This window comes from Staurois parvus, unplaced genomic scaffold (assembly GCF_062004578.1).
Source record: "Staurois parvus isolate SC_StPar_1 unplaced genomic scaffold, SC_StPar_1.0 ptg000086l, whole genome shotgun sequence".
Taxonomy (NCBI): Eukaryota; Metazoa; Chordata; class Amphibia; order Anura; family Ranidae; genus Staurois; species Staurois parvus.
The window spans coordinates 20547-33133 of NW_028317882.1; the positions used below are offsets into that span (position 1 = coordinate 20547).

The window sequence follows — 12587 nt, forward strand, 5'->3', positions numbered from 1 at the left end:
TCAAGTGAAAATATAATAATGAGGACACCTGTGGAACAAATCTCCAAGGGTAGAATTCCCCTCACTTTGGGAGATATTCCCTAACTTTCTATTGTGTCTCTGGACACAGACAAAAAAAAAATAAACTGAAAGGGGTACTAACTCTCCTCTACTCTATTTAAAAATCAGAGAAAAAAGTGTTGGATATACATGAAATTTAAATAACGAATTTCCTAAATGTAATGCCTATACATTTTAAGAAATATTTTTAAAATTTGTGTAGGTCGATTGGCACATTTTTCCACCTAGTTACTTCTTAAATCAGAAAAGAACATGGATTTGGAACATGTATATTATATAAATATTTGTAAAGGATAAGTCGACCTTTGGAACATGTTAAATGTTCCACCTGTTTCTGAGGTGGAATTTGTAACATGTTCCAGCATCTATAACTTCTTCCGCTGACCCCCTCCCTTGTGACAACGGGCAGGTGATCCTCACCCCACATCCACTGTCACAATTTGAAAACAGTGCCCACATGGCTGGGTCATTCATTCACAGTTTCCTGTGAATGAATAGACTACAGGTACCCTTAGCCATTGTGGCTGATGGCTTGTAGTTCTCAATGAACTACGAGGGCGCTGGTGAAAGCTCTTGTAGTTCATTGATTTTCCTGCCCTTAAGTAATTGCAGCTCTGTACAGGAGGTACAGGCAGACAGCTATCCTGAAAGGAGCCTAAGATCTGCTGAGCACGTGTGCAATGCTCTGTGAATTTTTTTACCTGCAAAAAAAAAAAAGATCATTAATTTATTTATTTATTTTCAAAAGGTGAACTTAGCTTTTAAGATAAAAAATATGCAGGGCTCAGAGACTGAACACATGTCAGCCTTTCTGAGTTTCATAAATGTGCCCCTTGTGTTTGGGAGTCTATAGTTTAATATTAAGAGTACCCATATTGCAAATACCAAATGTTAATTGAATGCAGAGAGAGAAACCTAACAACGTAAATTTCTTTTTTTTCAGGTTCTGCTGGATGATAGCACTATAAACATATCGACTATTGCATCCTCCCGTTATGTTGGACCTATCAAGCCACGTGTTGATGAATGGCAAAGAAACTTGGCATTGTTTAATCAAACACTTGTGAGTAAAAACAATTAACATAATAGTGTTTGTGATAATGTATATAATTATCATAGGTTTTCATCTTCCCTTAAGGTACAACTAAAGGCTCCTGTATGGCAATCTAAACAAGCCCCAAATCAAATAACTTTGTAATATACAAGCCTCATAAATTAAACAAAAAACATCCTTTACCTTCCCTAACTGAGCCAAATCCTCCTTGATTTGTGTCACAAATGTTCTCCTTCAGACACAACAGACTAAAGTAGGATGGTTTTGGCATCAAAAGTTGTTCAGAAAGCTGTAAGCAGAGCTTATGAATCAGCATTGACAATGCTGATGGTTATGCCCCTTGAAACATTTTTCATTCCAATGTAGTGCAAGCTGGCACAGCCTACGTAAGTGTGGCAACTCTGAATGTGGGCGCATTGCAACATAGTTGCCACCCCACCTTAGAAAGAAGCATTAGGAGGACTTCACTTGTGTGTGTTTGGTATTTTATTATTGAAGGCAATAGTTCTATTGTTCTTTGACAATAAATCCTGAACATTTAGTTATACACTGCTCAAAAAAATTAAAGGAACACTTTGCAAACACATAAGATCTCAATGGGGAAAAATATCATGCTGATATCTATATTGATATGGACTTGGTAATGTGTTAGGAATGTAAGGATGCCCCATCATTTGATGGAAATTAAAATTATCAACCTACGGAGGACTGAATTCAAAGACACCCTGAAAATCAAAGCGAAAAAATTATGCAGCAGGCTAGTCCATTTTGCTGAAATTTCATTGCAGCAACTCAAAATGGTACTTAGCAGTTTTTATGGCCCCCATGTGCTTGTATGCATGCCTGATAATGTTGGGGCATGCCCTTAAGGGGACGATGGATGGTGTCCTGGGGTATTTCTTCTTAGATCTGGACCAGGTCATCACTGAGCTCCTGGACAGTCTGAGGTGCAACCTGGTGGCATGGACCGAAACATGATATCCCAAAGGTGTTCTATTGGATTTAGGTCAGGCGAGCATGGGGGCCATTCAATGGTATCAATTCCTTCATCCTCCAGGAACTGCCTGCATACTCTTACCACATGAGGCCGGGCATTGTCGTGCACCAGGAGGAACCTAGGACCCACTGCACCAGCGTAGGGTCTGACAATGGGTCAAAGATTTCATCCCGATACCTAATGGCAGTCAGGGTGCCATTGTCTAGCCTGTAGAGGTCTGTGCGTCCCTCAATGGATATGCCTCCCCAGGCCATCACTGACCCACCACCAAAATGGTCATGCTAAGGGTAAGCAATATAACATTCTCCGCAGCTTCTCCAGAACCTTTCACGTCTCTCACATGTGCTCAGGGTGAACCTGCTCTCATCTGTGAAAAGCACAGGACGCTAGTGGCAGTCCTGCCAATTCAGGTGTTCAATGGAAAATGCCAATCCAGCTCTATGGTGCCAGACAGTGAGCATAGGGCCCACTAGAGGACATTGGACCCTCAGGCCACCCTCATGAAGTCTGTTTCTGATTGTTTGGTCAGAGATATTCACACCAGTGGCCTGCTGGCGGTCATTTTGTAGGGCTCTGGCAGAGATCATCCTGTTCCTCCTTGCACCAAGGAGCAGATACCAGTCCTGCTGATGTGTTATGTACCTTCTATGGCCCTGTACAGCTCTCCTAGAGTAACTGCCTTTCTCCTGGAATCTCCTCCATGCTCTTGAGACTGTGCTGGGAGACACAGCAAACCTTCTGGCAATGGCACGTATTGATGTGCCATCCTGGAGGAGTTGGACTGCCTGTGCAACCTCTATAGAGTCCAGGTATCGCCTCATGCTACCAATAGTGACACTGACCTTATCCAAATGCAAAACTATTGTAAAACAGTCAGAAAAGATGAGTAGGGAAAAAATGTCAGTGGCTTCCACCTGGCTGTAAAACCATTTCTGTTTTGGGGGTCATCTCATTTTTGCCCATCTAGTGCACCTGTTGTTAATTTCATTAACACCAAAGCAGCTGAAACTGAATAACAACCCCCTCTGCTACTTAACTGACCAGATCAATTTCCCAGGAGTTTAATTGACTTGATACTATACTCTGATTAAAAAGTGTTCCTTTAATTTTTTTGAGCAGTGTATATGGTAATAAGGAAAAAACTCTTCTAGTGTAGTACCAAAAGCATTTTCCTGCTTTCACTATTAAATTATATTATACACAAAAAGTGTTAATTAAAAGTGGCTTAGTGGTTAGTTCCTCTGCCTAGCAGTAGTGGGGTTCTCCTGGTCACGACAGTTTGCATGGGTTTCCTTCCATTGTAAGTTCCTTGAGGGCAGAGACTAATGTGAAAGTATGTAAGGTGCTGTGTAAAATTTTTAGTGCTATATAAACGCTCATAATAAAACAAGCAAAGTTTTGTTAACACAACATAAAATTGTAAATTCATACCACTCACTTAAAGTGATTGTAATTTTTTTTAATAACAAGCATGTTATACATACAGTACCTGCTCTGTGCAATGGTTTTGCACAGAGCAGCCCTGATCCTTCTTTTCTCGGCTCCCCCGCCGACGCTCCTGGCTCCTCCTATCTCCTGAGTGCCGCCATAGCAAGCAGCTTGCTATGGGGGCACTCATACTCTTTGTGTCCATTGACATACAGAGTGCAGTTCGGCCCCGCCCCCACTCTTTCTTGATAGGCAGTGATTGACAGCAGCAAGAGCCAAAGGCTCCCGCTGCTGCCTACATGGCCAATGAGGGGAGAGAGGACAAAGACGGCTGTTGCTTTTGGGCACAATGCTTGATTGTGATCAGGCTCAGGAAATTATTTAGGGGAGGCTGGTTGGGGGGTGGGAGGAAACGCATTAAGGTAAAAAACCTTCTGCCTTTAGAACCACTTTAAATGAAGTATCCCAACTAAATATTTGTAAATGGAAAAACAGAATGTTACGTTAGAATAGTTTACAATGAATTATTGGTGTTAATGAATTTTTTTCAAGTACTAGTTTTTGATTGAAAACAGAAATGTAAGTGTTGGTAATTTGATAACTAATAACGTGCTAATTTTCATCACACCTATCACTCAAAAAGTAAAAGCTGCTGTACCAGATATCCAACAATATCAAAGATCAATTAAGTAAATAAATACAGTGCTAAAAAATTTTTATCATCCTCTATATACGTCACATCAGGTGGGGCTATAGGCACTGACGTCATCCTGCACACAACCTTACATCAGTGTGGTGTAGCCAGCTGCTATACATGATTGAGCTTTACTTATGAGAGCAAGCAGAAGCTCATGTACATGTAAGTAGAGTATTGGACATTTTATGCTGATTTTAAATAATTAAAGGTTTTAAACTATGGCGCCCCTCTTGTTCTCTTTTTAATGTATATGATGAGAGATAACACCAATTGGATATAGGTGAAGGACTGGCATACGGTGGAAATTGTCCTAAGGAGATTATAAAGTGCAATTTGACCCTGTTGTATAACAAGGAGTCACAACATCATCTGGTGAGGCTTCGCTGTTTCGCAGGTTTCTCATGGATGGGGGTTGTGCTGCATATTGGGGGGGGGGGGGGCACTTTAAATGTGCAGAGTGCAACTGTTGTGGAGCACTGTGTACAATTTTGTTATCTTCGGGGATTGGACATATACAGTAGATTCCTAACTTGAAGCACAGGGCACTTTTAAGGCACTGTAAATATTTGAATACATTATTGCACTTGCTATTCACCTTTCACATCAATATTTATTAGTTATATGTATTCACTACTGCAAATATTAAATTGGTAAACAATAAGATCAGTTCTGGATTATCCTATGAAGATTGAGCACCGACCCTTTAGAGCACTGTGAATATTTAAATGCAACTTTGCACTGAATTGCACCATAATTATTCATTGTTTTTACTATTTTGTACTATTTTTTGCGATTTTTATAGTATTTTTTTAGTAGCACTGTATTTATTACAAATAATATGTTTTGATAATGTATATTTTAGATCGACATTTAATTCAAAATTCAAATGTGAAATGCTGCCTTAATTTTTTTTAAGAGAATCCAACAAACAATTTTTAGTGTGCAGAGGCACCGTGCCGTCAGCTTCTTACTGGAAGTTAGCAACTCACTGAATTTCTGGGAAAGCAATTTTTTCTGTACTTACAGTCTTTGTGGTGTTTTCAGAGGCAAAACATGGGGAAATATATTGCAGAGATGTTCTAAATATATATTTTTTATCTTTTACTGATCTAATATTTGTGAACTAAAACCAGGCTGGTTAATATTGTTTGATGTGCTATGCACATTAAAATGTCACTTGGCACATGTTCCAAAAGTTATTAGCATACACTTTCCTCTTTATCCTTTTTTTTAGGATGAGTGGCTGACCTGTCAAAGGAACTGGCTGTACTTAGAAAGCATTTTTAGCGCTCCTGATATCCAAAGGCAACTACCTGCTGAAGCCAAGATGTTTTTACAGGTGGATAAATCCTGGAAAGAGATAATGCGCAAAGTGAACCGATTGCCTAATGCTCTTAGAGCAGCTACTCAGCCAGGTATACATTATTTATTGCTTTGCTGGTTGGAATCATAGGCCGACATGAATGAAATAATACCTGCTTGATAACTGCAACAGAACCTCCAGCAAGCTTGGCATAGACTGTGGTATTTAGGAGAGGGAGATGTTCTGACCTGAGGTCTGTTTTGGAAAATCCATAATTGATGGTGGACAGAGAGATTGTGTTAAAATGGACCTGTTAATAAATTTACATGTCTGCATATATAAATTCCTGACATGTCCCGATATAATTAAAAACAAAGATTTACCTTATCTCAATAAAAAGCTGTCTTTGGGATCCAATAGATAACTTTGCCAAGGCTGAGATAATGTCATCAGCCTGCTGCAGCCAGGAGGAAACATTTCCTCTCCCAAGCACCCCTCCTTTCCCACCATCCGTGATCAGAATTCAACATGGTAACTTTTTAACAAGTCACCAGATGGGAGGCTTCAGCTGGGAGCTGAGCTGCCACATTTGCGACATCCAAGAACTGCTCAAGCTCCAGGATTTTCATGACTAGTCATCTCTGACCCAGTATCTCAGTCCAGAAAGTAGATGCTGACGCTGGATAATACCTGAACAAAGATGGCTCAGTCCTTCTTGAGAAAAAATCAGGCATTGTTAGGGGGAGTTCTGTGTGAGAATGTGTAAATATCTGTAAATATTACAGTTACACACAACTCAACACATGTGCAGTTAACATGGAAAAAATGATGGCGCTAGAGTCAATTAAAAATTACTTTAAGGCTCCATGCACATAAAAGTTTTTTTAAAGCTCAAAAAACGTGGGGAAAAAACACTGGATAAAATATGCTGGTAATAGCAGTTTAGTAGCATTTAGTAGCATTTAGGAGCATTTTATTTTATTAGTGTTCTTATAGTACATGGTAGAAAAAAGCTAGAAACAAGCTGTTAGGAACGTTTAGTAGCATTTAGGAGTTTTTAGGAGCATTTAGTGTTTTTTCTGCTGGGAAAACCTCTCCAAAAAACTCTCCAAAAACTATTTTTTTTTCTGCTCCTATAGCAGAAATAGTGCTAGAGGGCGGCAGGGGTGCGCACAATCACGTATATATATGTGATTTTGTATTCCCGGGCAGGGGGCACGCGTGAGCCACGAGCGCACCCTACCCGCACCGCCATTCCCGGCCTCGGCTGTCAGTCACCTGCTCCTAGCCGGTGATTACTCGCCTGCACCTGTTGATCGCTGAGTATTACCAACAGGGGAGAGACCTGTGTATAAACACAGATCTCTCCCCTGTCAGCTCCTGCATAGCAGAGCCATACAAAACAGTGTTCTTACAGTGAAGCATACACACAGCCCAAGTAGTGAAACAGCACACAGTGAACCCTTTGATCGCTCCAGATGTTAACCCCTTCCTGCCCAGTGCCATTAGTACAGTGTCAGTGCTTTTTATTAGCACTGATCACTGTATTGGTGTTACTGGGGATGTTAGTGACACCAGATCAGTTCCCCCCCAGTGTCAGAATACCCGCCGCAGTCCCGCTATAAGTCGCTGATCGCCGCCATTACTAGTAAGAAAAAAATTGCAGTATATAAACCGCCATTTGTAAACGCTATAACTTTCACCTAAACCAATTAATTTACATCTATTGGGATTTTTTTTTAGCAAAAACATGTAGCAGAATACATTTTGACCTAAATTTATTTTTTTACTGGATATGTTTAATAGCAAAAAGTCAAAAATACAGTTTTTTTTCAAAATTGTTGGTCTTTTTCTGTTTATAGCACAAAAAATAAAAAGTGCACAGGCAATCAAATACCACTGAAAGAAAGCTCTATTTGTGGGGAAAAAAAGGACATAAATTTCATTTGGGTGTTGCGTTGCATGACTGCGCCATTGTCAATTACAGTAACACAGCGCCATAACGCAAGAAATGGCCTGGTCAGGAAGGGGGGGTAAATCCTCAAGAGGGCAAGTGGTTAAAGGCCAACTCCATAATGAAAATGTTTACATGGATATAGAGAAACAAAAAAACAAAACCAAAGAAACAAAACAAAAAGCATGGAAACACAAGACTTATTTTGCTTGACATATGGTCAGTGGTGATGTTTTATTTCCCTGTTTTCTGTTTTGGTCTGTTTCAAACAAACCAAGAGCTTGCAGTTTACTACCCCCAAAAAGTCTTATTCCCTTGAGTACGATTTTTATGAAGAGGAGCAGTAAAGGGTACGCTAGAGCTGTCAGAGAATGCGCAGCAGCAGAATCATTATCTCAACATCAATAATTCCTGCACTAAATGTATCATCTGTGTGCTAGAAGTTTATTAATAGATAGTTTTCTATTAGATATAATGTTGCATAATACATACATCTTAACCACACAGCTTGTTATTTTTTTTTATATTGCATAATGAGTGAGGCTACTGGAAATGATTTAATTAATATAATGTTCCTTCCTGCTCAGGTCTTCTGGAGACATTTCAGAATAACAACACACTCCTTGATCAGATTCAGAAATGCCTGGAGGCTTATTTGGAATCCAAACGTGTTGTGTTCCCAAGGTCACTAACAAACTTCATTCTTAATTAAGTCGATTGTCCCCACTTCACTGTGCATTATTTGTTTTACTACTTTAAATTGCAGCTGCTTGAAAAAAAACAGGCTGAACACAATGGAAATTCTCAGAATGAGTGAGAGAACCCTAGATAACTGTATTGATTTGATAATAGAAATTTGTTATGAACCTAAAGCAAACCTTTTGTTTGTCCATGCAGAGCAGTTATTATAATCCAGACAGTTTTTTTTTCCGTCCAACTCATCAGACTGAATGTAAAAAAATTAGAGATTGCTGTACTAACACAAGTGATGTTAGTGCAGCGATCCCCTCTCAACACCAGAACAAACTGATCAGATTTGGGTCGGATGCTGGTTTTTCCAGCATGCCCGTATGACAGAAGCTGGCCTTGAGCACAACTTTTGTAGAACAGACATCTGTACACATGGGCTGAAATTCCTGCTGAACCAGCTGATTTAGGCTTATTTTCGGCCTGTGTGTACAAGGCTTTAGTTAAAGTAGAGTTTATAACATTTATATTGATGGGGTTGATGAACAGTCTGAAACTTTATAAAGGGGTTGATGGACTGAAGTGATTAAGGACCCTTGGTTTAGATTCTGCGACACTCTTTGTGAATTCAAGTGTTGATCTTGGTATCTGCATTGTATTTTTATACAGGTTTTACTTCCTTTCTAATGATGAATTATTAGAAATACTAGCCCAGACACGCAATCCACAGGCTGTCCAGCCTCATTTAAGGAAGTGCTTTGATGCAATTGCCAGACTTGAGTTTGCCACTGCACCATCAGATGGGGACCAGGAGAAAGTTTTCACCAATGATATATTGGCCATGTTATCGCCTGAAGGAGAGAGAGTAAGGCTTGTTTTTTGGACCTTTTATGAGCTGAAAACATGGGGCTGCTTTATGAAAGATCTATTTGTACCACTTGCAAAGAATGTTCAGAACTTTCAGAGAATTATTTATGCATATCTGTGATATAGGTATTATAGTGATATTGGTAAACATCCAAATTTTGGTTAACTTGATTGTGTAGGCAGTGACTGCTCTCACCAGCACTAAACATGAGCGACAGTCAAACATTTGCTTTGTCATCAGAACAGTGGGAATCGAAGGAACATCTTTAGATGGGGACAAGTGTTCTGACAACAGTCTAAAAGGGGATTTTACTTACTTTGAAGATATTTCCTTTCACTTTCTGTTGGGTCTGCAGGACAAGAAGTGAAGTGAGGTTTCTCCAATGGGAAATATATGGCTAAAAAAATGAAAAATTAAAAGAACATGTTTGGACTTTACATATACATTTAAGGGTGATGAAACATGAAGGCTGCTATTGCTGAGCCTTCCAGCTGAAATTCTGTTTGCCTTGCTGTTATGTTGACCCTCTGGCTTTAATATTTTGCATTTCTATACTGGACGAGGGTGTGTTTCCCTACGCACCATCTGGCCAATTGATGAATCTAAAATATATAACCTTTATTCAAATATATGAAAAATTTATGCTCAGCTGTAATGAATGCCTATTGGAGTGGAATGTACTGCGCACAACAATATGACTGGATAACATTGTAATTATTTACCTGCAGAGCAATACAAAGCAGCATGCTTACACAGTAAAGCACACACAGACAACACAGTAAAACAGCACACAGTTAACCCTCTGATCGCCCCAAATGTTAACCCCTTCCTTGCTCAGTGTCATTAGTACAGTGTCAGTGCTTTTTATTAGCACTGATCATTGTATTAGTGTCACTGGGAATGTCAGTGGCGTCAGTTCCCCCCAGTGCCAGAATGCCTGCCACAGTTCCGCAGTCCCGCTATAAGTTGCTGATCGCTGCCATTACTAGTATTACGAAAAAAAAAAAATCCAGGATATATACCGCCATTTGTAGACGCTATAACGTTCACGTAAACCAATTAATTTACATGTATTGGGATTTTTTTTCTAGCAAAGACATGTAGCAGAATACATTTTTGGTCTAAATTTATATAACATTTATGCAGCATTGTATGACCGTATAATTGTCAAAGTAACGCAGCACCATATCAAAAAATGGGCTGGTCAGGAAGGGATATAAATCCTCTGGAGGGCAAGTGGTTAAAACATAATGCAGCTGCTCATCATTCCAAAACAAAAAAAAAGCACAACATGATACCTTTTAGGTATATTTTTCTTTTGCTATATTTTTTCTCTCTTATCTTTTAGGGTTTGTGTTCCTTTTTGTTCTCAACATTTTCATAGTATATTTCTGCTGACAGTAAATGATGTAACTGTTTTTTACTAGGTGAGCTTGGGCAAAGGGCTCAAGGCCAGAGGAAATGTTGAAGACTGGTTGGGCAAGGTGGAGGAGGCTATGTTCAGCTCTCTTAGACGTCTAAGTAAAGCTGCTATCGCTGATTATCAGAATAAAAGCAGAGTGGAGTGGGTAGTTGCTGGACATCCCTCTCAGGTAATATATATGCTATAAATAAAGCTAGCATAAACCATTGCAGCTCATATATTCAATAGAAAAAAAGACTTTATTAACAGTTCACTTGAAATTCACAGTACGATAGTTCACTTGTTTGGCACTTTATTATTTGCTTTATAGGTGGTGCTGACAATTTCTCAGCTCATGTGGTGCAGAGATCTCACCCATTGCCTTGAAGGGGATGGCGAGGAAAATTCGAGTTCAGTGGCTGATTTTGAAAAGGTTAATTTTGAGGTAAGTTCGTATATACTACAGATCACATGCTATCTTGAAGATGCATTTTACTAGATTTTCCCACACCATTTGATGTCAGTAATTGTGTAATGTCTTTCAGTATTTCCTGTTTATTGTTTTATTCAAGTATATTCTTGAAGTGAACTTAAGCCCAGACTGTGCGCACTAAAATGTTTACATATTCCGAACAAGCAGTAAAAGCATTTTAAATCAAGCGCTCATTCACACCTGTAGCTATAGGAATTGTGGAGTGATGTACATTATCATCATTATTTACAAGAAAGACATTGAAATCTCAGTTATTTTCATTGTAGAACAGATTCTTGACAGGCTGCCAGCCAATAAATGTAAACAAACCGCATATATTTCTAAGCTGATGACACATGGTTGACTTTCTTGCAACAATTATTCCTCCCCACCCATTGTTTAAAAGATTAGAAACATTTAATGATTTTTTATGGGATTACTAAACCTGGGTTCACACTGATGCGTTGTGGAATTTGCAGTGGTTTCTGTGCGAATTCTGCATCGCATCGCAATCGTACCCTGTTCATGCGAACCGCTATGGGTGTATGTGGTAACAACTTCAAGTCTGGACCAGGGGCGGACTGACAACTCATGGGGCCCCCGGGCAATAAGGGATCATGGGGCCCCTGTGCCCTTGCCCAAACTCCAAAAAACCTATGAAAAAGGTACCAGGGGCATCTCATGGGGCCCCCTACTGACCCCAGGCCCTCGGGCAGTGCCCGAGTTTCCAAATGGTCAGTCCGCCACTGGTCTGGACACTTTCACCCCCTTCCTGCCCAGGCCAATTTTCATCTTTCAGTGCTATCACACTTTGAATGAAAATTGCGCGGTTATGCAACACTGTACTCATATGAATTTTTTAGCATTTTTTTGAGACAGATAAAACTTTATTTTGGTGGTATTTATTCACCACTGGGATTTTTTTTTTTTGCTATATAAATGAAAAAGTCCAAACATTTTGAAAAAAAAAGTGTTTCTCTTATAACATTTTGCAAATAAATAATCTTTCTTTATAAATCTTGGCCAAAATGTATTCAACTACCTTTTTACTAAAAATAAATTATAACCCAAATTAGTTTATAACCAAAAATTATAATTTTTCAAAACATTTTTTTACATTTTTATTTTTTTTTAGATTAATATTTATGTTTTTTTTTTAACACACTTTCACCCTAGCAGTACAGTGACACTGTACTACTTGTGGGGGGTGATGAAGATTGTTTTGTTTTTTTTTGTATACACTGATTGCTTTTATACCCATAAAGGCTGTAAAAGCAATCATTTCTCCTTCTCTCTGGCTGCATTCTTGCAGCCATTGCGAAATACTGAGTGAGCTGTGATTGGTCACAGCTTGTCACATGGTACAAGGCTGTTGTGAATAGCCTTCTACCATGAGACCTCTGTGGTCATTCACAGATTTCACAAGTAGTAAGCAATGATGTCAGGAAGTGACATCTTGCTTACTACTATTCATGTGATCACTGATTGGCCAATCAGTGATCACATGATTGGGACCTCACACAGAGGTCCCGTAGAGTGATTCGTGTTCCGCTGTGTCTGGAGGATACAGCGGGCACCGGATCTCTGTGCGCATTCTCCCAGGGAGCACGCACAGGCAGGGAATGCGGGAGGACGTTTATAAACAGCCACCTGCTCCTGCACTAC

At 39.5% G+C, this 12587-nt stretch overlaps 1 protein-coding gene across 1 annotated transcript in view; it reads left to right on the top strand.

The window, feature by feature from the left end:
* Window positions 1-1003: 1003 nt before the first annotated feature.
* The window catches only part of DNAH6 (dynein axonemal heavy chain 6), a gene marked incomplete at its 5' end in the record, with an annotated part of 237814 nt that continues 226230 nt past the window's right edge, over window positions 1004-12587 (top strand). The window contains 6 exons of the mRNA XM_089670117.1: window positions 1004-1123; window positions 5471-5651; window positions 8081-8177; window positions 8850-9045; window positions 10476-10640; window positions 10782-10895. Coding sequence (XP_089526243.1) covers window positions 1004-1123; window positions 5471-5651; window positions 8081-8177; window positions 8850-9045; window positions 10476-10640; window positions 10782-10895 — 873 coding nt within the window. The remainder of the gene's footprint in view (window positions 1124-5470; window positions 5652-8080; window positions 8178-8849; window positions 9046-10475; window positions 10641-10781; window positions 10896-12587) is intronic.